At 43.8% G+C, this 27,159-nt stretch overlaps 1 protein-coding gene across 4 annotated transcripts in view; it reads left to right on the forward strand.

Moving 5' to 3' along the window:
- Positions 1-26,085, forward strand: part of LOC139104448 (uncharacterized) — a 230,150-nt gene extending 204,065 nt beyond the window's left edge. For all 4 annotated transcript variants that reach the window (XM_070659958.1, XM_070659956.1, XM_070659960.1 and 1 more), the window contains 3 exons: positions 21,375-22,292; positions 23,195-23,443; positions 24,237-26,085. In XM_070659958.1, the coding sequence (XP_070516059.1) occupies positions 21,375-22,292; positions 23,195-23,443; positions 24,237-24,328 (1,259 nt within the window). In that variant the 3' untranslated portion in view covers positions 24,329-26,085. The remainder of the gene's footprint in view (positions 1-21,374; positions 22,293-23,194; positions 23,444-24,236) is intronic.
- The last annotated feature ends 1,074 nt before the right edge of the window (positions 26,086-27,159 follow it).

Raw genomic sequence — 27,159 nt, forward strand, 5'->3', positions numbered from 1 at the left:
GACGGCTGGGGGTGACGGACGTTCCACGAGTACGCTCGGCTAGTAGACTGGAAGTGCCATCGAGCATATGACGCGAAATTTCGAGGGACTTCTTTTTTGTCGCCGACTTCCGCCGCCCGCTTTTCTTTCTTCTACGTCGCGGGGGCGTGACGTCGGCGGAAACCAGCGTACCGGAAAACTTCGCTCTCGCTCACCCGAAATATGCGACGAAACGAACGCGGGAACGGCCCGCGGTCGAGGTGGCACGGCATAACGCATCGCCGGTACCTAATTACATCGGATCGATCGATTGTCCCCGAAACGCCGTCGCGAAACCAACGCGAACGGCGCGAAACGATGGACGCTTAGATGAAAAAAGTTTCCCATTACCATAGAGCGAAAAGAGTTGAAAGTTAAAGAACCCGCCGCATGAAAGGCGCGAGTCCGTTTTATTAAATTTTTCTAGGAGAGATAAGTAACTCATTTAAAGAAAGGATTTCCCTCTGTAAAACCCCGGCAGATCTGGCTTAATTGACTACAAAAGTAAGTTGGCATATTGCTGATAATTTTCAATGCTTTCTTTTTTTTTCTGTAAAAAAGGATCATAATTTAGTCGTAAGTAGAAATTTCTTTTGACAGAAATTTTTTTTTAACTGACTGATGTAAGACGTCGACAATATGCAAATTTATTTCTGCGACGCACTAAAGAATCCGGTTCTTAAAAATAAAAAAAAAAATAAAAAAAGAAAAAAGAAATAATGGCCCAAAGAAAAAGTATATTGCGTATTAACGATAGCTCCTAATCTTCTGTTACAATGGCTTAATTGTGAAAGCGATAAACGCCGCGACTCTCAGACTTCGAGCGCGTCTAGGCAGTGATCCAAAGTACTAATTAGATCGAATAGTTCGTACGCTACTCTGAATTCTCGCTCATTGTTAGGCCCAGACTTTCCGTCAGCATCTTCGCGTCTGAGCGGAAGACCACTAATGGCCGGCTCTTGTTGGCAGACGTACAATTTCGAGGCTTCTCTCGATTCTATGCATTTTGCCGCCTCATCCAGTCACATCGAGGAATCTAGACTGGATTACTTCGACGACGCCGTGGGAATCGGTTCGATATTAGCGCGATGACATCTCGGAGTCATTACATCGCGAGAACGTATAATATTACATTAAATTTTCGCGTACCCTCTTCGACGACGCTCACGTATATACCACCTTGCATTACGGATGCAACCTCGCCTCGTAATTGGTGATTTTGGATCGTTTCCAATCAAGAGATGCATCTCTCCGATCGTAGCTGGTACACGCCGCGGTAACGCCCACACTTATGTGACAGTGGTAAGATATGCGCCAATCGGCGAACATGCCCTGCTAATTGCCAAACTGGTTCCAATTTAGGGAAACGCACGCGAGCTCGAGAATCCGGCGACAACACAATATGACATGGCATATACGAACGATTACGTATAGAAATAGAGCCCGTTCCCGTCATTTAAAGTTTATTCGCGATTTAATTAATAACTTGGTTTTTTCTCTCTCTCTCTTTTTGTTTTTTTCTTTTTTTTTTTTTAGAAAATCAGTGACATCGGAGAATAATTTAGATTCCATTAATTTTGTTGAGCATTCGCTGTCAGTAGCCGCAAATATTTTTCAAAAGCGCGAATTAAAGCCGTATACAGAATTGTCCGCCGTAAGTTACAGAAAGTGGCAGCAGTTAAAAATATCAGCGTCGTTTTTTTTTTTTCGTACGAAAAAAAAAAAAAAAAATTTGGATTCCCGTAATCGGGTCGATTAGAATTCCTTCTCCGGGGAATCCGCGCGCATTGCAATTCCGAAAAATGAACTTTGAAAGTAATCAAACAAGCATGAATTCCGCGAGGGACATCGAGCGATAGTCGACTAGTTGAACTGCGGGATTTGGAAGTTTGCCAATGCGCGACGGTTCTCGACGAACGTTCGCGGCGTGAACTTTGTTTCTGAGTTTTGATGCACGCTGTAAATTGCTCGGATCTCGTGCTATGGATCTTCCGTACGACACGCTCGAGTACGCGGGTTTTCCCCTGCGCTGTCGCGGGAAAGAAGGGAATGGTTTTTGTTTTTTCGATCGTTCGGCATTGCTCGCGGCCGTATCGCGGTCATATAGTAAGAAGCCCGGCACGCGCCCTGATGAAAGTCGGTACGTTTTTGTTTCCTTTATCCTTTCTCCCTTTCCGCCTCCTCCTTCTCTCCTTTCTTTTCCCAACCCTTTTCTTCGATCCGACTCCCGGGGTACGCGCGACGTATTCAATAGCGGAAACGTGGCGCGAGATAACGTTAGGAATAATGCGATCGGCAATATTTCCGCGCATTCACGGGCGCTGGAAATCTTGGTGGAATGGCGGGGGGAAGGGAGAGGCACGCTCGCGAATGGCGATTGCACACAATGCGCCCACGTAGGCGCGGCAATCCCTCAACTTGTCACTTACGTTCCGCTTGTAACGGGCGGTCGTTCCCGCTCTTGCCAAACCCCCCCGTCTACCCTGCCTGTCCTACAACTCCAACTTTTACTTGCCAACCCCTTCATTCGTACGGCAGACGATGGCTCTTTTCATCCGACGAGGCATTTCATTCGAGAAACTCGTCGGCGTCGACGGGTAACGCCGGAGAATACGGCTAAGAAGGACAAGTTGACCTTCGACCTTTGTAAAACTTCGGACTCCGCGAAAGTACACCTTTTCCCAAGGTCGGGCGCGCTCCTCGCAGCTTCCGCAAAGTGCTGAACAAATTCAGCCGCATGGCAGACCCTCGTAAGATTTAATGCTGTGTTTAATAATGCAACTCCATAAAGCTCTTTGTAAATTGCATTAAGTATTTTAACCTCCTGTCGTGGAAATTTTATTCCCGTACTCCCGTGTCTCCCGCGATAAACGAAAATTGCAATCAAAAGTTCACGAAGCTTCTTACATCGGAGCTTATTAAACCTATTATACTTATATTAATTACTAGATTATCAATAATTGGACGTTACTGCCACAGGCGAAAGGATTAGATGCGTCTTTGTAGACCAAAATAGGAATTCGCGGAGCGAATTAGCGGAGGCTAATCGTCGGCTCCCCTACGCTTTCGACTATTTTGAGCAAATTGAGCAATTTTCCTCGTTACGATCGATCATTTCCTGTGCGAATTTAGGCTCGTAAACTAACATTGAATGTGCCCGATAATCGCCACTACGATTATTAATGATCAACGCGTAAAGTTCTCGGCAAGTAATAACAGGAAGCACGTCGAATTTGATAGTCGCCGCAGGTTCGTTAATTATAAATACTGATAGTCGATAATTAGAAGCGATTCCGCGATAACCCGGAACGCGTCCGTCCAGTTATTATAGCCGAATCCCATAATCGTGTAATATCTAAAATTATACTCGCCGTAGTTTTCGCGCTGGGCTGCGCGCGCGCATGAGCGGCGCATTAGCAAATTGGCGGTTAAATAATTAAATAATGCGGTACGGCGACGTGATCATTTTAATACAAAATCATCATCGCGGAAATTGTCCTTCTCGTCATCATTCGCCGCGACACTGTGCTCCGGCCGCGCTTCGAATTTAATTATAACTTCCATCGAGCCCGCGCGCGCGTAACCGCGGCGCAAATTTAATGCCGCTGTTAAATCACTCCGCAAACTGTTCTTCCACGGGGTCGCTATCGCCACCAGCCCCACGTCCGCATATTGTACCTATCCCGCAGGATCTATGGACGACTTCAACCCCGACGTTTTCTTCGTCGCGTTTCAGATAATGACTTTATTTCGTCGTACCGCCTTTAATCGTCTAATCTCCCAACGTGGCCGTAGAACGTTTAAAGTCACTTATCGAACTACCGGTACCGATTTAATTCACGGATACACACGCGAGATATAAACGTCACGTGCAACGGACTCGATTATAATTTTTTTTTTTTTTTTTTTTTTACGCCAAAACTTCCGTTCCAGAAACGATCCTCCGCGGACCGCGCGCGCAGTTTTTAAATGCGATTTTACCTCGCCGCCTTAATATATTCATTGAATTATCTTCCGCGCGCTTTATTTTCATCCCCTTTGGCTCCTATCGCGGTAAGATAGAAACGCATATGCAACATTAGTCGGATTACGAAATACAAAATGCCGTAATAACTAATTAACATACTCATTTGCCGCTCCGGTGGAACACATACGAGCTTTCAAAGCGCAGCCTTAGTTCGATACTTAGTTTTTAACATATGGGTAGTAAATTGCGATATGAATTTTCGCCTTATACTCTCCCGCGAACTTATTGTTGCAAACTGGAATAATTACAACATATTGGATTCCCGAAGCTGGTAACAACGTATGCCGAGTTCTCACACATGATTAATGTAACTTTGTTACATTATAAAATTGTATTTATTGATACTTCGCTATTTAACGTCATTATTTATTCTAAATAAGAACGCGCGGCGAGCGGGTCCTTCGTAGCTCCGCTTTAGCCATTTAAAAACAATTGCATTTGGATCGTGTTTATTATGCCGTATTGTCTGTTATCGCGTTATGATTCGCTTCATTAATTTGTCCACGCTAATTTAATCCCGCGCGTACTCGTTCCGCATGTGCAAGTCGCATCCACCGTAACCGTAAATATTAATTGCGTAAAACCATTCAATCTTGCAAATCTACGAGGTATTTTATTTCATCCGGGTATTTATCATACGATACAATGGTCGGATTTAATTTTTATTTTAAGAATAACCAAAATTGAGTTTTATATAAAAATGGAAATAATATTAATAATTTCTGTGTTAAATTACTGAAAAAGTTTGACGAATCTTATTGACTGAGCTTTTATTTAAAAAAAAAAAAAAAAGAGAGAGAGGAAAAAAAAACGTATCTCCATTGCGATTTCAAATTTCAATTTTTACGACATAACTACAATATCGATTCGTGTATTAATTTTGACGTTTATATGTCACGTTTATATTTAACTCACGTATCTTAATCTCCGAAATAGAATCGCCGGCGTTATCTTTTTTTTTTTTTTTTATTCTCGTCGTAATTCCGATACCACTGTGGAAATGACTAGTCTGATTTAATCATATTGCGATTACTACTGAGATGCGTTATCCAAGCAGAAACGGACGGCGATGTCAGATAGAAATGCCTTTCGGCGATCGGTAACTGGAAATGACGCGATGTACTAAGACAGATAGAGGCACTAGCATTCAACTTCTGTTATTCAATTTTAGATACGAATAACCTTATTTAATAAACGTAAGTCAAGTGTTTAAAATAATCGAATTCTTTTTTGCCTGAATACGAAGATAAATTTAAATTTTAAAGCATCGACGTTTTTACTTAAAAAAAAATATCGTCGCAGAATGTATACCGTCATATTAGAAATGTGAAAAGGAGAGTATTAAAAATACGCAGAATTTCACAGTTGAAGTAAAAAGATGAAGAAAAATGATAGACGCTGTTCTACATTACGGTCACGGAAAAAGGGCAACGAGATCCACGCGAGAAGTACACGAGCGAAAATTTATTTCGCCAGATAGCGGCATCGATTTGTCCTATCGCAGTAGGGGGAGATTTATCACGGATTTCCAATCAATTACAGACGGTCACGTGGCAGAAGAAGATAAACTCTCTCGCTCTCTGCCGTGTCCCTCGATTGATAATTGTCCCCTCGGATTACGACTCGACTTTCTCTCTCTCTCTCTCTCTCTCATTTACTCGCCCTCCGCCGGTTTCTCAAGAACGATGAAGGTGAGAGGCGAGTTAATTTGAGGAAACTTGGCCTCTAGACTGAAGGAAGGTTGGCGTCGGCACCGGATACGACGAAGAGGACCGCGCGCCTTCTCGTATCTGACTTCTCAGTCGGGTGCAAGAGACGTGACCGACATAGCTGACCAATCCTGTTCATAACGGCAAACGCCCGGCTAAATTAAAGGAAAACAATTGTCACGCCCTGACCGCCGGCTGGAGTTCAAGTGGAAGTACCTCAACGTTTCAGTCAATTTTGCGAAAAGTGGAGAAAGATGTTTAAGCACAGCCTTGCACGCAGTATTCGCAGACGCGAGTCGCGATATGAAGGAAAATAGCCGGTTTTGGCGACGGAAAAACGTTTCTCTCTTAACTCGTACACGCGATGGAATAACGAGACGGCCGACGGCTGACGTGTATTTGGTGCCCGGCGCGTGTCTCGTGTCTTTAGGAAATTCCGGCAAATTGCCTCGTGATAAGAGCACGTAGGGAGATAATCGAAACCATATACACTCGCGCGGTCGAGAAACTCAGGCAAGCAATCCCGTTACCGGCATCCGTTACCGTTTACTTAAGTCTTATACACTGTAGTTCGCGCCAGTTACTTGAAAATTTTAGCTAATCGTTTTTTTTTCCCCTTTTTTTATTTTTTACCGTTCAATGAGATGAAACGCGGTAAGAGTTCACTGGCCCGTGACCGAACTTTGACCGTAAATTTCTTATCAAAAATAACGATAAACGTACAATAACTGCGTCCAGCGTATTAACGTTCTTTTCTATTTATTTAAGAGAATACGTGCGTCGAAAGGAGAAAGAATATTTTGCGATCTTGTATGAGACGTTTAAATGACTGTTGCGGAATAGTTTGCAGCGTTCGTGATACAGCGGCGAACGAGATGTAATTCCAACGCGGAAAATCCTTGTTACCCAGTACAACGCGATGGAAACTTCTTGGAGTTAGGGAGAAAAATAACGTCGCTGGGGGGAGAACGGTATCGCGATATTTGCAAGTGAAACTCGAATCAAATGCAGGAAGTAGAAATGAGAAACATAATTTTGTTGCGAAGGATCCTCGGTAAGCGCCCGGTCGTAACGAGGGTTTTCTCAAGGAAAATAAAGATATGTCCGCGAGCGGCTAACAACGCCGCGTAATTTGCAAGGCAGATTCCAATAGCATACGCCGAGTGAGAATGAAAAACATAAGTTTGTTACGTTCGCCGAAGTAATACGCAAATGAGTTGTGTTGCTTTAGAAAGAGATAGAGAGAAAGAGAGCAAAGGAGAAAGAAGAACAAAAATGCGCTTCCTTTTTTTTTTTTTTTTTTTTTTTTTACGAGCACGATACGAATTGTGGCACGTTATCACCGTAATTCTTTAGACATAACTACGCCAGCGTGTGTAAGTGTACGATTATATACGCGGATGTAAAGGTCTTTTTTTTAAACGTCGTTCAGGGGCCGCTGCGCTTACGTTCCGTGAAATTCGAAGAATCTCCCAGATGCGGTGGAGAAACAAGACCCGCGGGCGACGATGATACGTCGCACGAAATTTGCAAGCAAATTGCCAATTCTCAGACGGCCCATGGACACGGTTGGCCGCGTGCGCGCGTCGATAGAACGCACCGGACAAGCCACCTGCGACCTGCCTGCCGGAAGCTACGGGCATCCCGTGGATGTACGCGACCCGAAAATCTATCGCCCGTCTCAAACGCGACAAGATTTGGCACACCCGAGATACAAGCGGGAGCTCAGCCGGTTTCTTGGCTTTCTCGAATGACAACTCGGACTCCGCGATAACGAAATAAAGTTATCGCTTTTGTCAAATTTCGTAAGGTACGTCTCCGTAGTCATTAACGTCACTTGTTTAACGTCAGTCGCAGGGGAAGAGTTACAAATAGAAGCTACGTGTCATCCATCTTAAAAGTATAAATTTATCAAACTCGACTTGTTGTTTCTAAATGTGACGCTGACACGTGAAAGATTGAAAGCAGAAAATGACATTTTTCAGAAAATAATATTTTCTTCTATTGAGAATAATAACTAAGTAAGAAGCCCGTATTGCAACACATTGTCGCGGGACGACAAATACAAATAGTTACATCGTGAGCGGACAAAACAGCAGTCACGATGCAAGAAAGGAAGCAAAACGACGCAACGTATTAAAGTGTCGGAAACCTTAACGAAGAACGGGAAGCGATACACAAGAACCAGACGCAGACCAGAGACATGAGCTCGAGCGGGCGACGGGGGTATCCATGGTCTGGTGAGCGAAAAAGCGTCGGAGGCGGAAAGCCAAGGAGAAAAGGACGTGGAAAGAAGTGGAGGAGAAAAAAAAAAAGCGACGAAGGAAGAAGGGGCATGAAGAAAAAGAAAAGCTTAGAAGTGGGCGGAGGGTGCAAAGAAGCGACGGGGTGGAAGTGAGGCAACGAAACCGAATCCCGCGTCTCGGTGTGCGAGCGAAACGGACTGCAAAAACCGAAACTGCAAGATGTGCAACTGCCGAGTTCTCCTCTCGGGTGGACGAACGCAGGGATTGCCGGCGACGTCAGCGGAAGGTCCATCCCGAGCCGGCCGAGGCTCCTACTTGCCCCCCCCCCTCCCTCCCCTTTTTTCTCCCGTGGATCTCGTCCAACTCGAACTCGAAAGGGAGCTTAGGAGAGAGACTGGGTCCTCGTCCACATCCACCGAGGATTCTTTTCAAAGTGGGAATCCGCCGATGGGATATCCCGGAGTCTTAATAGCGAGATTTTCGTACCGTACGTTTGAGCCGTGCTCGAACCGCGTCGCAAAGGGAACGATAATTTAGAAAAACAAATTTTTTTTTTTTAATAAAACTGAGCGGTACGACCACGTGTCTAAGAAAGCGTATAATTTTCAGCAACCCGCCTTTAGCAGCGGCGACGATGTTTACGACTTTTGAAAGTTCGCGCGAGGATATCCATTGCGCCGAGTACGTCGGATCGAACGTATACTAAATAATGAAACTTGGAATTATACGACATTCGCCGAGCGCGATTCAGCGAGACGTAAAAATTTAGATACCCTACTTATACGAAAAATTAAAGCGGCAAAAGACTGCCGGCGACGGCGTGAAATGTCGTTCAGCGGAATAAATTTAATATAGCACGGAATCAATTTAATACGCGTTTTAAAGAATAATTTCTTTTTTTTTTTTTTTTTACATTAATTCATTAATTAATTTCGATTGTAAATTATTTCTGCAAACATAGATATTCGTGTTTCAGTTTCACGGAAGAATGGATTACACGTACATTTGGGAAAATACGAGTCTATTGAAATTATTAATATTTCGAAACGATAATAACGACATCGATCTCCGTGGTTATCGCATTAGAAATCTATTTCCAATTACTGCTTTCCAATTAACGACCGTGCCGCCTTTTTATAAAGCGCATTTTTTCCCCCCTTCGCGCGATATCGGTTAGCCTCTAAAATACTCCAATACTTATCATCCCTTTAAACGGCACAAAGCACACGGATCTTTCCATCTTGGCCTTACCTCATCCCCTCCCCCCCCCTCCGCCCGTATTTCTGCCGGAATAAACTTCCCTCTATTTCTTTCGCACCCTCCTATCGTCGTACTCGCGCTTCCGCCGGCGCGCTCTCCCTCTCCCGATCTCTCTTCTTATTCCTCTCCTTCACCTCTTCTTCGTTCTCACCCTCGTATATTGATTACATAAGCGACCGAATATACTAACTCAGCTAAAAACGTTCTCTATCCTCCGTGTCTCACCTTCCCTTACGTCGTGCCCGCCCCCGAAATGTCGTTTACGCCGGGAACCATCCCCCTCGGGCTGCATCGTCATAGTCAAATGACTGCGGGAGGGAGGGGGGAAAAAAGCAGCAGTCCATTAACGACGATTTTTACGAATCCCCGACATAATCGACGAGGCGAGCTATCACAATTGCGTCGTGTTATAAAAGCGGCCATCGATTACACGCGCTTGTCGCCCCCGTATTTCACCTCCCCCGCTCCCCCCCCCCGCGCGCGAGACGGCATGCATAATGAAAATTACCGCGAAACGTCGCCTTCAAAATCACCGGCCGGGGAAAAACAGTCGTTTATATCGCGGGCAATCTTACTTTGCGTGTAATTCTTTCGCGGAATACTTTGCGTAACGAACGCGATAGGAGGGACGGGGGAGGAAAAGGAGGAAGGCGGCCCACGAAGCATCGTTGTTACGGTAGAAAGTTCAAGTAATACATATTGCACGTTCACGCTCCGTGGGTACACGTAATTCATATGCTCGGAATGCATAATTGGTATTGCCGATAAAATTAAAGTACTTTCGGCGAACAGCAAAGCGTCCATTAAAACTTTTCAGCGGGAGAATCGCATCCCCGTTCGCGGTGAATAGACTACGTTTCGCTTTTGAAGTCTCTGTAGTTACGATCCCGGCGCGATTATATAACATTTCGGCTCCTATGGTCGTTAAAAAGGCCTATAACTTTTAACCACTACGCTACTTATGAAAATGAAGGGATTGTTTAAAAAGCCCTGCGTAAATAAAATATCTTAAGACATTACGTGGGAGTGGAATTTTTGTCGACGATTACCATCTTTATTTTAGATTATCGATAATTAGAGAAATTATGGGAAATTACTTGCGAAATAATTACGAAGAACGAGAGGGTAAACAATTTTGTCTGTTGAGGGAAGTATATTAATTTCTTGCCTCGCTAAGTAAGTTTATTATCTTGTCGTTGAAAAAATTCATAAAAAAAATTTTTTGTAGATAAACCCTTAATGAAGTTATCCATTTTGTCTCGTAGAAAAAAAAAGAAAAAAAAAGGGTCATTCTTCTTTGTTACGCTTCGGTAACACTCTTCGCAAAAATATCGGTCAGAGATAAATTCATCAGCGGGAATCCATCTTCGTCCTGAATCGCGAAAACAGCGCGGAGCAAAAATTCGTAATTTTTACCGTATTCGTCAGACGTAGGTGAACGTAAAAGGTAAATGAGAGAGACGAAATTGGAAATATGAAGAGAAGGACGATAAAACTATTAAGCAAATCCCAATCGAAATTTAATAGCGGACTGCAGTGTGCGCTCGGCGACATAAAATAATTGAGTCAAATATGAAAATGCCGGGGCGGACGGAGCGACGGGAAGATTGCCGAAAAGAGAAAAATTGATAGAATTATTGAAACAAAGGCCGTGGGGCCTTTAGAGCTGATCCTCGAGGACGCAAACACGCGAATTAATTTGCCCGCGACGCGGGGGTTTTTTTATTTTTTTTTTCCACGCTGACGTAGAGAAGGACACCGGTCCCTAGGCTGGAAAACTCAATGGGGACGGAAAACTCTGTAGCCGCATAACGAACCGATCTAACCGGACCTGGGAGAAAACGCGACGCAAAGTCGGACAAAGAGGAGCCGGAAAAAAAAAACAAAAAGAGAGAAAGAGAGAAAGAACACTGGGCACAATGAAGTATGAAAAAAAACGCGTGCCAAAAATTCCATCTCGTTGGACGCGCCATTTTTACGCGTTGCCGCCCTTGGGGAATTGAATTTCTATCGGGCGCCGCGCTTGATCGTTCCGACGAATTATTTGTCGTTCTGACTTTCGTCGACACGGCGACATCCGTTTTCCTTTTTTGTTTCATTCTTTTTTTTTTTTTTCATATATATTTTTTTCGGAGGCAGGCGAGCTCGTATCGCAGTTGTTTCAGAGCCCATTGTTTCTCTATACGAAGTTTGAGCGACCCGCTAACGCTGTAACCGCGGGAAAGTTATGCGAAACGAACGGATTTGTTATCCGTAAAGAACAGGCTTTCATTTTGAAATAATTTTCCACTAATAGGGCGCTTGTCTCGAGTTTAGTAATCCGCGTGGAAGAAAATTATTTATAATTTTGTTATTCAAATCGCTATCACTTCTTCTCTCACAGAGGTTTCTTTTTTTTTTTTTTTTAACCCTGCATTGTACGAGGTTGAAATTCAAATTAGCTCTGTTAACAGAGTGCAAGACTCGACAATGCCGATGACGCTAACGATAATTTCGGGAAATGTTACGCGAAACGTGTTAGTTATTCATTCGTTGCATTTCAAATGAGATGACGACACGTGAGTTCATAAGAAAAGTTTTCAGTCGCGAACATTGTCGACATCAAGAGATAGAGTCGTGAGAAAAGGAGCCCGTGCGCCGGTAGACACCCTCCCGAGGGCGCCGGTTTGCTTTCCGCGTGAAAAAAAGAGAAAAGGAAAAAAAAAAAAAAGAAACGGCCGAGAAAGGGGAGGAGAAGGGTGACAGTCGTCTCTCACTTTCGTGAGATATTAAATTGCGAATTGAGGAAATGAGGAAAGAGAGAAAGAGAAAGACCGCACCGGCGAATACCGCCGCGATATGCATTATACAATGGACGCTCGTTTTTCACGCTTAATCTCATTAAACTCCACCGTACTGCCGGCGCTCCCTCCGGGTATTGCCTGTTATAGAAGTAGAAAATCAAATCTGCGAAAATATATACGCACGCTCGCCGTGCGGTGCAACGAGCACACCGCCGCGTATAAATACGGACGGGCTAACGCGATTATTGTGTCGTGCCGATAATCCTTAATGCATTCGTTAATGCAGAAGTCGATGCATCTCGCGCTGGCGCGGGTTCCGAGGTGCCAGCTGTAAAAAAGTATCCGGTACGGAGTGGATAATGGAAAACGCGATTATGGAAAAGCGCGCGGCCCCCCCGACATCGACGGCCGTCAAATGCGGACGGATATGTATGAGCGGCCGAGAGACGTTTTGATTCGTTCTCTTCGTCGATCCTTCGCACGGCATGAGAAAAAAGAAACATATGCTCGTCCTTCTTCCACAAAAAAAAAAAGAAAAAAAAAGAAAAAAAAAGAGGAGAGAAGAGTAGAGATAAATCATAAAAATGTCTCTCGCGCTTTAGTCCTCGCGGAAAAAGATCTCAAAAAGCGTAAGAACGGATGCGTTAAGGTCATCGCGTCTAACGGCCGGAAACCGGGATTAAAGTCGCGAAGAAATAATTTCTGCGTCGGAGAAACCCGGCGTTTTCACGGTAGTTCGATCAGGGGGAGGCAGGGAGATAGTATCTCGTTCCACGGCAGTCTCTCTCTCTTTCTGGCGATAGCGGCCTTTCACGAGCGCGGCATAAACGTCGGTGGCGGGGTTAGCATTCGCGTCTTTGAACTTGACACGGGTCACCTGACTCCCGCCGGTCTCCTCCTTCGACGACGTCCTTCTCCCGAGCTTCCTCTCCTTAGTGAACTTCACTCGGTTGCGAGTTAACGGTGCGAGTCGCGGAATCTCTCCTCTACGATCCTACCTTCCAGGATTTCTTTTTGAGATATCATCGTTGTGTCACATTTATTCATAATTTTTATATGGTGAGTGTCGCTCTTTTAACTGAGGGTAGCGTCGTTTAAGAGAATTATGTCATAATCAGAGAGAGAAAAATAATTTTTTATTACCTACACGAGTGATATATGCAGAAACGGACTAACGTCGGACGTAATTTTATTTTTAATATCGTCGCTAGAAAGTTTAAAGTCAGTTTTGGATCGCGTTCGGGAATATATTAAATAAAGCCGAAAAAGATAGTCGAAAAATTAAATCGACGGGTTAACGCGACAACCTCATAAAATATGTATGTGTATATTTTTTTTAAGAATATTTCGAATCTTAAACATGTCACAGATTAATGGATCGCGCAAATCTCTTGTTTATTTTCCTCCCCATCTCTTTGTCCACTTTTAATGAACTCCGTTTCGCTCGAAACTATAACCGCAACTTGCTACACTCCCCGAGTTCTCCGATACACTCCTTCTTCACCGAAAGTTTCGTTAAGTTCATGATCTAGCGCGACTGTTCCGCTCGAGAACGATTCTTCTCGGTTCGCCGGCAAAGTTGCGCTTACAATTAGTGAGGAACAGCCGGAATAATCGGAAGCTAATTTAGAAACTGCCTCGGAATGGCGATAAGTAACTCTAAGAGGGGCGATGGAGAAAACGGTAGTCGTTTACTAAAATCTCGGGTGATAAATCCGACACGTGTCGTTCGAGACTCGAAATCGACCCTTCCCTTTTTTTTTTTTTTTTTTTTACTTTTTCCTCTTATCTCCTCGATTCCTTGCGGCTGTTCCGTAATTCCGCCGCGTATCGCTGGTAGACCATCCCCAATGTTTTATAATACAGAGCGCCAATCTTCGTGCGCACCCCGGACAGTTCTCCTTACTCCTCTATTATGTCCGTTCTGTTTCCTTCGCCTCTTTGTTTTTCCTCTGGCCGGCACTTCAGATTTTCTCCGGTTCGTTCGGCTTCATGAAACTTTTATTACGGAGCAATGTTGTTTCTTATAGCGGTACTTTGATCATTTTAAATCGTAGTACAAGTACATCCAGATTAAACGGAAGTAGCCACGCGCGTTTATCTTCTAGAAGGGAGAGTGAGAGAGAGAGAGAGAGAAGCAAAAACGAAATAGAATCAAGGGACGCAACAAAAAGGAAACATCGTTTTCATTTGAGTGTCTTCCTGATTGCACTATGCCAGTCTACTAATTGATATCTACTTCGCGTTGCGTGCAACGAGTGGTTGTTTCGCAGCCAAATTAATTAAGTCGAATCAATACAATGTAGCGCGGAATAATAAATGACGAATTGACAACCGTTGCGGCGTGTGGCGGATTCCGATGGAACGGAGAGGAGGGGGAGAAATTTTAAATCATAATATTAAATTGGGCTGTGTTAATTAATGAAAGAACACTCACTCGACGCAATTAATAAAATCACATCATGAAAAACATGAATTGGTCAAGTTGGCTTATTATTACTCCGCGTTCGAGAAATACGCAACGTATTATGGAAATAATTTTATCTTTCAAAAGGGACGCTCTCGCGCGCTTATTTCCCCGCACACTCGGGGAAATTTAATAAAAGCGAGATTAATGAAAAACGGTATCCTCCTTTTCATCAACTCGTAGCATTTATAATGTTGCCTCTTAAATCCAATAACTTTAATGTCTAATTCAGTCCGAAAGTTGTTAAATCCCGGGGAGCAGTAGCTCTCTGACGAGAACTTTATAAACAATATTGTTATTTTTATATCTTGCGGCGACTTTTTATAGCGAATTTCAGTTCTTAAAATGTAAAGAAAAGAAGAAAAAAAAAAAAAAGAAAAAAAAGGTGGAAAAAGAAAAGAAGGAAAAAGATTCAGCGGTGAAACGTGGGAAAATTCAAGATTGTTGCCGCATCCATTTCGATCTCGTTCATTTTACTACTGACGGCTTGCATTGAATTTATACGCTTCAATTTTTGCGGGTTTAAAAGTACTTTTCTCGAAGCCTCTTTTCACGTTCATCGAAACCGCGTATATTAATCGTCAACGGCATGTTAGGTAGTTGTAAACTTGTAAACGCTTGTTCCCTTTTCGCTCGCCGCAGCCTTCTGTTTATTCCAGTTTCTAACGAGGGACACGGTTAACGCAGGTATTTCGATTAGTTCGATGAATTTTGCGGGATATTTCACGAGGGCTAGGCGACCGCGGGCCCGGGTTATACCCCTAACGGTTTAATATTCGCAACACAAAATTATGTCGGCGGCTACACGTTCGACGGAATCAGGTTGAAATGTTGCCCGGGCAATAATAATCAAGCCGGTAACGATCGACGTTCTGCCGCCCACTCAGGTTTAATTACACCAGTTGTCACCGGTGTTTATTCACGAAGATACGTGCGTTTCGCTTCGGTAAAACGCCTCTGACGGCGACGGAGAATATTTTCGAGCTGCTGGCGCGGCGTTTATTTGTCGAATACCGTCGCAGGATGCGACGATGCACCGTGGAATTGACGGACCATTTTTCTGCATAGCTGCACGGGAAATTTTCACTGCATTGAGAACCTCGCGATGGAATCCCTCTCTCTTACTCTTCCCCCGTTTTATTTTTTCCCCCCTCCGTATTTTTCCCCTCTCTTATTTGGCGGAAAGTGCGAGCGATAATAAACGGAATGATGAATCAATATGCGATAATTTAAGTGTACCAGCCAAATCGAGGGCGTTGAATATGATTGGTTGATTAATCAAGCTCGGTCCTATAGTGGCCATTGTATTTTCGATTTTCCCGTTTAATGCTCCAGTTGTTAACAAAATCAATTCTCAATCGCAGCAAAATGACAGATAATTCATATTATGCCTAATGTAATGAACGAAAACGAGGTAAATTCTATTAATAGTACAGCTGATTGAATTTTGTTTAGATACCTGCGAAGCGCGGCTACGTCGTCGAAATGCGATAATAAATAAAATAAACACGAAGTATACAAGACGTAACGAAGACGTAGAAAGAATTAGTCGAGCTTTAATTTATCTCGGATCTGATAATAAACGAACCCACGCGAGATGAAGCTAATCCGCTTAACGTGTTTCGACGAAGCGACATTTCGCTGTGAAAAGAGACGAGGCGCCCTCGTATCCGCCTCGGGGACGGTTCGAAGATGATTTATTTTACAAATACAGCCGTAATTTATCGAATGACGCAAACGGATCCCTCGAATCTACCGATCTACTATTTTTTTTTCTTTTTTTTTTTTCTTCTCTTCCTTTTTTTTCTAAACCAAGACGAGCGCGCGCGGTGTTTCGAGGAGAGGGTCTCGCTTACCCTTCCTGCCCTCCTCTACCCTGCACTCCCTCGCCGCCATCTACCCTGCCAAAAGTTATTTCCGCTGGAAATTTATCGCCCTGGCGAGAATCGAGGCGTCATTTCCGGGCGAACGAAACAAAGAGAGCGCCGCGCGCGCACCGCCGATCCTACCTCCTCGTTCGAAGAATAATTGGCGCCCACTTTTATCGCCTTTCTCTTTAACCCCCCCCCCTTCCTCTCCCTTCCTCCGCCCGGCGCAGATAAAAGTATCGCGAAACTCGCGAATGTAAATCGCCAGCTAAAAGTACGTGACGTATCGGCGCATCTATCTTGGTGCCGGTGAAGAAAAACGCGCGCTAACGGAAGACAAGCGCGGCCGTTCTCTTATTTACGAACTTCTCGCCCGTGGTCGATACATTCGATTTAACTTCCGACGACGATAAGCGAAGCACCGGTAGTTTAGCTCTCGACGGAGACCCGAATGCGCATATATAATGAGATATGAGACTTCATGCACTTTTAAGCAGACGTTCGTTCCTTTTTTTCTTTTTTTTTTTCCGATAAGAGGCGAGGACTCGAGTCGTTTCGATTGCGGAGCGCAGCTGCGGTTGGAAAAGGCACTCTTTGAGATAATTAAAGCGGTGGAAATACCAACACCTTCTCTCTCTTCCGCGGATGTTACGTTACTAATCGATGAAAGTACGGCAGCGGTGTCACTAATTAAAAATTAATACGCGAAATCTATTTATTTTCACGATTACGATCGCGGAACGGTCCCCGTACCGTAACGTCATCCTCGTTGCCGCATGATGGTGCAAAACGAATAAAACTCCCACAAGCGCCGCATGAGTACGAACGAGGCAAACTAAGCACGCGATAACGGGGCGAAATTTCCGATCTGTTTCCCTCGTCGTCGAGATCGATCGTTAGGGGCGGCCGTTTCGTTCCCTGAAAAGGGTCTAACGCCGGGGTACGGAGGGAACCGGGGACGGTGGAAAGCAAAATCGAGGGAGGCAGCACTCGACCGATTAATTAAAAACTTGGTACTGCCGTGTCAAGAAGCACGCTCGCCAGGAAACGACGCGGATGTGACAGGATAATGCCGCGGTGACTAAGCGGCCCCGGGTTTGCCCGCGGGACTTTTCGGATCAAAATCGACGCCAAGACACCGTAAAGCAAAGGGGGCAGCTGACGCTACGATTGACGCGATTCATTGCAATTTGTTGAAATAAAAAAATATTAAAAGAGTGCGTTTTATTATTTTTTTACAACCCTAGGTTCGAGCACTTGAAAATCTTCGTCCATTGAACACTCCACAAGCGCTAAATACACTCTTTCATTTCTAGTTTGCGAATTTTTTCGCGAATTGGAATATTTGAATTGACGAAATATCCTTTCAAATAAACTCTCTGCAAATCGAAATTGCTTTGAAAAAGTGATTTTAGTCGCACGGAAACATAAAGCGATATGTTGTTAAAAAAAAAAAAATTTTTTTTTTTTTTAGATCAGAAAACAATTTGACAACAAAATCGTTAACATTTTTACATAAAAACACAACTTTATGCGAATAAAAGGTCGAGCTGGTATGCAAATATCAACGGGGCTCCGGGGCTGCCCCAATTTTATTTGTGCCGTTGCAATTCCGAATCGCGATATCCCGTAGATTTAACCACGCTTGTTAAAGATGAGGTCATGAACCTTGATGCTCAGCCATTGGAACGATGCGGGGTAATTGTCACGATTAATTATTCCGTGATTTTCTTTATTCCGAAAGCGGATCGGATAGCTAGTTCAGTTCAGGTTAACGGAAGTCGGAAAGCTACGCTGGGTAATTTAGTGCTTGCGGTTGTTATCGATTATCGAATGCGCGACTCGTTGCCAATAAGTATTTGCGCCGCGGGACATAAATATATCGCCCACAACGAAAAGCTGTGATTTGAGACACAACAAAATATCGGCCATCTAAATATTGCGGCGTTACATTTATCTTGACGCTTGACGTAAAATAATATTTTTTTTTCTCTCTCTCTCTTTAATTTGTTTTAACGTTGACAGATAAATAAAAAAAATCTTAGAAATTTTATCGCGAATAGAAACGCTACGAAATAATTTTAAATAGTTGCAAGTACTACATTTGCGGTGTATAAACGCGCTCAGTGGTCCGCACAGTTACATCCTTGGAGACAACCAGACGCTATGAAACTTCATTGTTACGCGATTCCCGGAGTAGATTAGCACATTGAGATAAGAACGGATACCATCCCTTATACATATGTGTACCTCTAATTTGCGATTTGTAACATGCTACATTGATAATACACTGTGACTTTAAAACAGACCGATCTCGTTCATGCCAAATATAATATCGTATTTAAACTTAACATACGTATATAATGTATTCTATTACTTTTGAAGTATCAAATCAATAATTTTTATTATTACTGGAGAAGAAATTAAAAAAACAATAATTTTACAACTCGTAAGCTGTACTTAAACACGCCTTGTTATTGAGAAATTTATGATATTCTGACAGGCGACAAAGCCCAGCAGCATAAATAACGATCAGGTACAGTCCGTGACTCGCCCTTCCGATCGAGCACAAAGGAATCGAGATGGACCAAAGGGACTGACTCCCAACCTCTCTTCGATAACCCGCCCTTAACGTACCGTCCTTTTAGGCAGGTCCTTCGTGTCGGGAATCGCCTAACGAGTTGGAAAAATCAAGTCGCTTTCACCGAGACCGAACGTTGCTTTTGCGTTGCCGTAAAATTCTGTCTAATTAACCGTAAAAATAACGAGATTTTTATAACGTCGTCGCAAACTACCGTCATGATCGATTTATAAAATTTGGGGATGCAAATGGGACAGCGAAGTAAAAATAAAGGGCGAAATTTTTACTCTCGGAACAAAAACGAAAATAAAGCTGGAATTGATTCATTGGTAAATAATTAAGCCGAGACTTCGGTCCGTTCATTTATATGTATTATATATATCTCTTTCTTTCAACCGTGTTTTTCTATTTTTTATAATTAAGTCGCGAGTAAATGAAATAAAACAGTATCGTTCTTAAAACGGATCCTGTTGAGACTTAATTAGAAAGCGAGATCCTGTTACTTTTGTAACAGAATCTCGCTTTCTAATTAAGAGCAAGTAAATGTAAATTTTTCCGACTCTTTTAACCCGAACTTTTTCAACTCTTTCGACGTTAAATAGCAATTAAATTCTTCGCTATATTTTCCCTACGGGATAATCAGTATGTCCCTTTTTCCCCCCCTTCTTTTCCCCCCCTCCCTTCTTTCTATTTTCACGAGCTTCGTATTTCACGTGCTTTCAATTAACTTGAAGCACATGCTGTCATATAAAACGTAAAAAGGAGGACCCGATTGTTAGCTTACTGAGTTTTGAAGGCTTGGTATCGAGATAAAACGATAAGACAGCTTATCGGACCAAGGGGGAGAGCGGAGCCCTTGGCTCGAGGGTGCGCCGTCAGATTTGTCTCGTTAAAGTTCGCATTGTGTCTGCCTATGGTCGATTTACGCTCTCTCGTTAGAGTCATTCGCCGTCTTCCGTTACTTTCTTAGGCTTTTCCAAGAATTCTGGTATTCTTTTTCTCCTTTTCCACGAGCTAATAAGCTTCTACCGAGATCACAATGCGTTGCCGTTGTTTACGCGACTGGCGGTATTACATCTATACGATGGCAAAAAAAATATACCGGAAAAGAAGTAAAAATAAAAAAGCGATAAATATACACGGTAAAAAAATTTTCTAAAACGTGAGACAAGACTAGCGCGATACACTTCGGAATAATTCGATGACATTTTTGTGTAAAAATGTTACAGAAAATGGCGTTACGTCGTTTTTGCGTTACCTCCGAAAACGAGTTATGTAACTTTTTTTTTTTAATTAGCTACGTCTTAAAGGAAATAAAAATGATTACCCTAAGTTCTATAAATTTGAAACTGTTTTAACATTTTCAAAATATCTTATGCTATATAAGAGATATAATTTGATTATGCGAACTCCCCGAATAGACTCGGACATCCGTGGCTCCTTTAAGAACTTTTTTTTTTTCTCTCTCCTCGGTTTAAAATATACCGTACTTTCTCACTAACAAGAAAGTATCATTAGCAGGGATCGATAACCTTCGTCGAGCTTCTTGTCCCAACTTCTAAAGTTACGGCATTTAAAATTCCGTTTAAGACTCAACTTCAAAGTTTCTTCTTAGGCCGTAGAAATTACGAGCATATCGGTGCTTTACTTTTGCAGATAGGATCATTAATTTGCAGCAACTCTTTTTATCTACAGCACTGTTTACGTTTATTAGTATTTATGTGTATCCGCGCGTATAGCTCGCAAAATATTAATAATAGTAATAGTAATGGTAATGATAATATTACTGCATAATATGTGCTTGTAATTTTGCCATACTTTTGCAAAGTTCTAATGGTCTGTTTCGGAATAAACGCGACAAAAAGTGCCGTTTCAAGTGCACGATAAATGTTCATATGTTTTTACACGTTATCATGCTGCCATTTTTCATTCCCTGCACATGTCGTGCATTAAATTAACTTTTTTATCGTAAATGTGAAATATAATCGTAAATCGAGTTATATAACGTTATATTAATGTTTCAAATGAAGCAAGCGCGATATTTCATATCATTAATAATATTGCAAAATTTATTCTTGCTATGTCATATCACATATTCTCGCTACCCACAATATAAATATTATATCATATCACGTATATATTATGCTATTAAAGCCAATTATTTATTCCGGAAATAAAGTACGGATTTAAAAACGCTTGCTTATTGCATATACAATTATTAATTATTATTTTGCGAGCTCGGCCATGCAACGGGATGTAAAATATTAGAAATCGAAGTAATAATTACTACACTTTTCAACGTTCGCTGATTGAATATGTCCGCGATACGTATTTCGTCCCGTGCTTTTCGTGATCGGAAATTTTGCGACGCCTCACGGATATTTTATAAGGGTTCGCGTTTACTTTTTGTTACAGCAAGCTCGCCGGAGCCACGCACCTGTCCGTACTTGGGCAAATTCACGGTGACGGACGTGAATCGGAATCAACGGAACACGCGTGAAAGCCGCAGGAGCCAACACCAGCAGGAATCTCTACCTATACGACACGACGGCGAGAAAGTGCGGCACGCCCAGGAGAGGAATGAAGACCGGCGGGGTCGTAAGCTGGATTACGAGGTCGAGAAGAGGCGGGCTAACAACGAGTATCTGGTCCACGAGAGGATGGGTCGGCGGGCACGTTCGAATCGCGGCAGTACCCGGAACCGCAAGGACTACAGCCTGGAGGAGATCCCGTCGAGGAGATCCTCGGAGCTGGAGGAGACTTTCCGAGACCTGCGGGAGCGCGTGCTGCGATCGAAGGCCAGACGGTCGGGCGACCTCGAGCAGCGCATCGGCGAAAGCTCGCGCTTCAAGACGAGGCGATCGCGCGCCACCGAACATCTCGAGGATAAAACGGTCGAGGACGAAATAAATTCGAGAGACAAGATGAGCAAGGTGAACAAATCGAGAAAATACGCCAAGATAGAGGACTTCCATCCGTACGATATCGACGCGATCGAACGATTTTGGGACCCGAATGACGGCTGGAATTCTAACACGCTGCAGGTGCAGAGCGATTATTTCGGAGATTATATGGAGATCGATAGCCCGCCGCGGAAAAGATCTACGCCGGGGAATCCGGTTGACAAAGGTATGACTTATAAAGATCTCCTGAGGATGAAGAGGGAGCTCGAAGAACACGAGAGGGACGAGGACGGCCCGGAAAAGAGAGAGAAGAGAAACGAGGACGAATCGAGATGCAACTCCGCGGAGGTGACGACCTTAACCGTGGGCTGCTCCACAGCGGACAGAATGGAGCTTCAAAGCGACTGTGTTGACGACGACGGTATCACCGGTAATTATTTGTCCTTTCTTTTTCTTTGCCGCCGTACCGAAAACCTTGTGCCGCCTTGACTTCTTGAATACAAGCGCAGTATTCGCGTGCGACGAAGAATTATTTTTTCACGGTATTTCAAGCATTGAATTCGACACGGTTTAAAAAAAGTGTCTTTAACCTTAGAGCGACCGGTGATTATATATTATAATCTCAACATAATTTATTTCAACAAGAATTTTTTCTAAGAATAAAATTTTACATCTCCGGTTTTTTTTTTTTAATTAATTGTACTTTTTACAAAAAAAAAAATAACAACACCGAATAGATAAAAAATAAGACTCTATTCGCGTAATAATCGCGAAATGTCTTTTCAGAAAATTTACATTGATATTAATTAAGTCGGTATTAACAGTAAAGCTCCTCGCAAACGACGCAATACTTATCGCGCTTACGAAAATATTATCCAGCGACAGAATGACGAATTGGACCCTTTCAACGTTAAAGCGACGGTATTAACGCGCGCGCGGGCTTCTTATCGAGCCAAAAACTCGCGCCCCGTTTATCAATCCCGGTAATGTCGTAACTTCATTACGACGGTCGAAGTGATACTCGAGCGCTCTTCTCCGTCGCGATTCCGCATCAAGATCTGAATGTTTAAAAGAACCGCGAGGCATGTCCACCCCCCTCCCCCCTCCTCCCTTTTCCCGCTATATAGAGTGGCGTCCCGTGGATTCCCTCCCGACCCTTGACACCGTCCAAGTTTATTTCGGGGTGGAATAATGGCACTCGAAGGGTAACGGCCGTCGAGACGCTAGTCTCCCTCGCCTGCGACCCGTTATTATCCCGAAACTTTCTCCGACCGACCCCTCCGTGTTTCGCGAAGACCTCTGGCAACCCCGTGCTTTCGCTTTGCCTTCCAGCCTATTCCTGCCACGGTAGATGGTTCGACGCCGAAGGCACGCAGTTCGTAATCGCCACCCCGTTGGCGCGCAGAACAGCATGGTCGAATAGCGAGAACAACAGAGCGCAACCCTACAGGAATAGCCGTAGACTATGCTTCATGTACAAAGAGAGCGGGGGAGTTGTCAGTTTGACTGCCAGCCCCATAGCGTGTCAGAGGGGCATCCCGCCGCCCGCGCCGATGTTGGCCTTCAACGCTACTAGCACCGGTAAGTGGCAACCTCCGTCAACCCTCTCGCTTTCCGTCGCTGCGCCATTTCATCCCCGGATTAGCATTAACGCGAGAACATTAGGTACGAGCGCACGCAAACACGGTCTGCCATATCGCGTTAGAGGCGTTGTCTTCAATTCGCCGATACTTTATTACGCGTTGTTCGATGAGATGCGAAACAGATGAAAATTTAGTTGCAAAAGTAAAGTAGAATTTTTCTTTTTTTAATAAAATGTTGTATATATAAAATATAAATTTTATACTAATTTTTCTTTTTTTTTATTTCTTTTTTTTTTTTCTTTTCTTTTTGTAATTTATATTGACAAATTTATTGCAGCTATGCAATACCGAGAGAAGATGACGGGGTTTTCCTTCTTTTCGCGAAACGTTCAATATATTCCAATAATTTCTCTACGTGACGTGAAGGCTGTGCCATCGAATCGAAATCGCGGAGTCAGCGATTGTCATCCATTGCGCCGCTCGAAATCTCGCGGAGGGTGTGTGACAGCCGCGCATAATCTAGCGCGACATTCGCGTAGCTCTCGGTGACAAATAGACTGCGACAACGCGTTGATAAACGCTGAGTTATGTGTTACTAGACCTAAGGCTATCTTGCAGACGCGAAATAACCGTTAAATATGGAATACATATTATCCTAGAGTTAATTGCGTAACGTAGATGCCATTTGTTTTACGAACAGCCTGTGTTGCTAACAATACTGAATGGACTGCTATCGTGTGAACGAAAATACATTGCGGGGTAGTAAAAGTTCAACGTTTCTGTCGTTTCAGGCCAGTGCATGGAAAGGAACGGCGGACAGATCGGCCGATCGACGTACCTGACGATCGTTCTGCTGACGGCGGTCGCCGCGATATTCAGGTGATTCTAATCGAAAGCGCGACAATTATTCGAAATCAATTTATAAAAAAAACCGAACACGAACGCGGTGTCGGACACTCGGTAAAAAGTATTCGCGACACAGTGATCGGCCACGGCTCGATCGATCGAGCGCGCGCGAAGAAGTTGCAGATGAATGTGATCTTGGATGGTGAGAACGGGAGAGACGCGGGAAAGGAGCTTATCGACCGGTTTAGACAATCGTGCTCGTGTAGCTCCTGTTAGTTTCTTCGAACTGTCGGGAAAAACTCGCGTTCGCGCGATCGTAGCTCTGTAGGCCGAGAAAAAGCGGCCGCGTCGCCGATGATACAGATAAGGAGTAACGAATGACGGACGACAAGATCGTACGAAGGATCATCTTGCGAAGAATCGACGAAAGGACCAGGAAAAAAAAAAAAACCAAGCGTTAAAAAAGGAAAGTCGAAGCATCATCGAGGGCAAGTTCGGCGGCGTCGATCGAAACGATCGAGAGAACGTGAGTTTTCCCCGGCCGGTAGATTTTTTTACATAGCGCGTAGGCACTAAGGTTGAAGTTGAAGCGACGTTATTAGGCGATTTTTATGGTTAGGCCATATCACGATCGGTATCGCGACGAACGATGCGGACCTCAGCCGAAGACGAAGAACCGCGATTCACCCTCGCAAGATCGTTCGTTTCGGAGTCCTCTCGTTCTAGCCGATAAGAACGCGCAAACCGTTACTTTTTAGAACGAACAGAAAAAGATAACTACTACGAAGAGACTATATTCTCGATAAGTGTAAAAAAAAAAAACTAATAATAAAAAAAAAACGAAACAGATGGAAGAAGCATTTACTCGGTAAATATTTTCTTCGCCGAGCGCGCACGCTCATTTCTTTGCTCATTCTCGGGCATGTACCCTCAATAAGTACCGAGTATTCGATGATACGCGTAATAATTATATCGATTAATTACAAATAAATACCACCCTGTCGTTTTTTGTTTGTTTTTTTTTTCTTTTTTTTTTTCGACGGTTTGACATGGATTCCCGTTTGTCCTGAAGTGATGCTGCGAAGGGTGAAGGGAAATGGGTTGCGGGTGAGCCGTTCGTTCACCGTGGTACGAGAAATGAAGACGGTGACCCCCTTAATTAGCACGCCGGAGTTCGATGAGAACAAACGCGAACGATTACTTCACCCCGAAGCAAGTCGGAAAATTAAGGAAGGCCGAGAAATTATTAAACGAGGCTGGAGAACCCTCCGCTCTGAATGTCACCGTTGGTACACCGGCTTTCTCTTTCTCGGGGGGAAGGGGGACTCGCACGGCTCACCACATTTTTCTTTATTCATGCGTCGAGAGGGGCATCGCCGAGGAAATCGCGCGTCGCGGCGCGTCCCTCCGCGCGAGAGAGGCAGACGGGTGATCCTTTGATCTATATTTTCGCTTCATTAGCATCTCGTTAGACACGGCGCGCAAATGCAAACCCCCCCGCCTGATCCTAAGTTTTTATTCGCCGGGGATAAAGATCGCGTGCGATGTCACCGTCAAGTCGGGGGAGACTGCCTTTAACGTTAAATGTGCGGTGGCGCCGCGACGTCTTTCTCTTTTATGAGCAATCGATTAGCTTAATTAACGGCGGGATGCCCCGCGAACGATATCTCTTCGGCGGTGACCCGGCCCGGCGCGAACACGTTAATGTTTAAGCAATAAGCAATAAAGCTACACGAAACATGTATACAAAAAAACAAAAAAAAAAAAAAAAAAAAACGTACACACGCAGATTTACACATATACATTTACGTGGCAACGGTACGCTCGAGAGAACGGTGATAACGAGGAAGACGTTGCACTTAGTGGAATCGAGCGTGAAAGCGTTAACTCGAAGAAGGACCTTAATCGGTTCCGTTTTCCGCGATTAATGACGACAGAAGAAGGCCAGACGCGACGACGGTGTAGGACGCTACGATATTATTGTAACTAATACAGAGTCTATATTATATATATTATTGTACAACCATCTTTGTAATAATTAAGCTGTAATCGAGTGACGAGAGATGTAGACGGAAGAGACAAACGAAGAGAGAGAGAGAGAGAAAGTTAGGAACAACAGAAAGAGCGCGTGTGTGAGAATTAAAGCGTGCATGTGTGCGAAAATGAACGGAGGCGAGAATGAGAACGAGAGAGGGGGGAGAAATTAAGGGGGCATGAAAAAGAGTGAACCATAGGGGGAGAGAGAGAAAAAAAAAACAAGAAAAAAAAGAAAAAAGCCAATTGCTATTTTAGCACTTTTTCAATCGCGTCGTACGTAATTTCTACTCCATTAAGATTTTCTATCGGATTTCGGTTTAATCAATCAACAACGTCAGCGAGATCGATTCTTGAGAGGAAGCCCGGACTCAACAAATACGATGAAAATCTCATCGAGCCATCATTCGCCGTTTGTTCATCCGCGTCCAATTATTTTGTTCTTTCGCCCGTCGATCTCGATTGGAATTGCTCGCGACGCCGTGACCGACATTCCCGTGAATTTCATTGATCCGCATTATTTGCATTAGTCGCGCCTTCGTCTTCGGGCGAACGTCGGGATTGTTAAACGTCGCGTGTTATTTCACGCCTTCTCAAGAATTCTCTCGGGCAACGCACTTTGTCGGGCGGCAGTGTCTCCGTTTCAGGGTTCTCAGAAGAGAGGGGACCGATAGATTTTCGTTGACCTCTCAAGTGGTGCGCAGCGAGGACATTATGATCAGTGTCACCGTTTCAGGGTTCTCAGAAGAGAGGGACCGATCGATTTTCGTTTAGCTCTCAGCGAGTGGTATACCGTCGAGATATTATATTGTCAGTGCGCACAATTGCGAGTAG

This window comes from Cardiocondyla obscurior, linkage group LG07, assembly GCF_019399895.1.
Source record: "Cardiocondyla obscurior isolate alpha-2009 linkage group LG07, Cobs3.1, whole genome shotgun sequence".
Classification (NCBI taxonomy): domain Eukaryota; kingdom Metazoa; phylum Arthropoda; class Insecta; order Hymenoptera; family Formicidae; genus Cardiocondyla; species Cardiocondyla obscurior.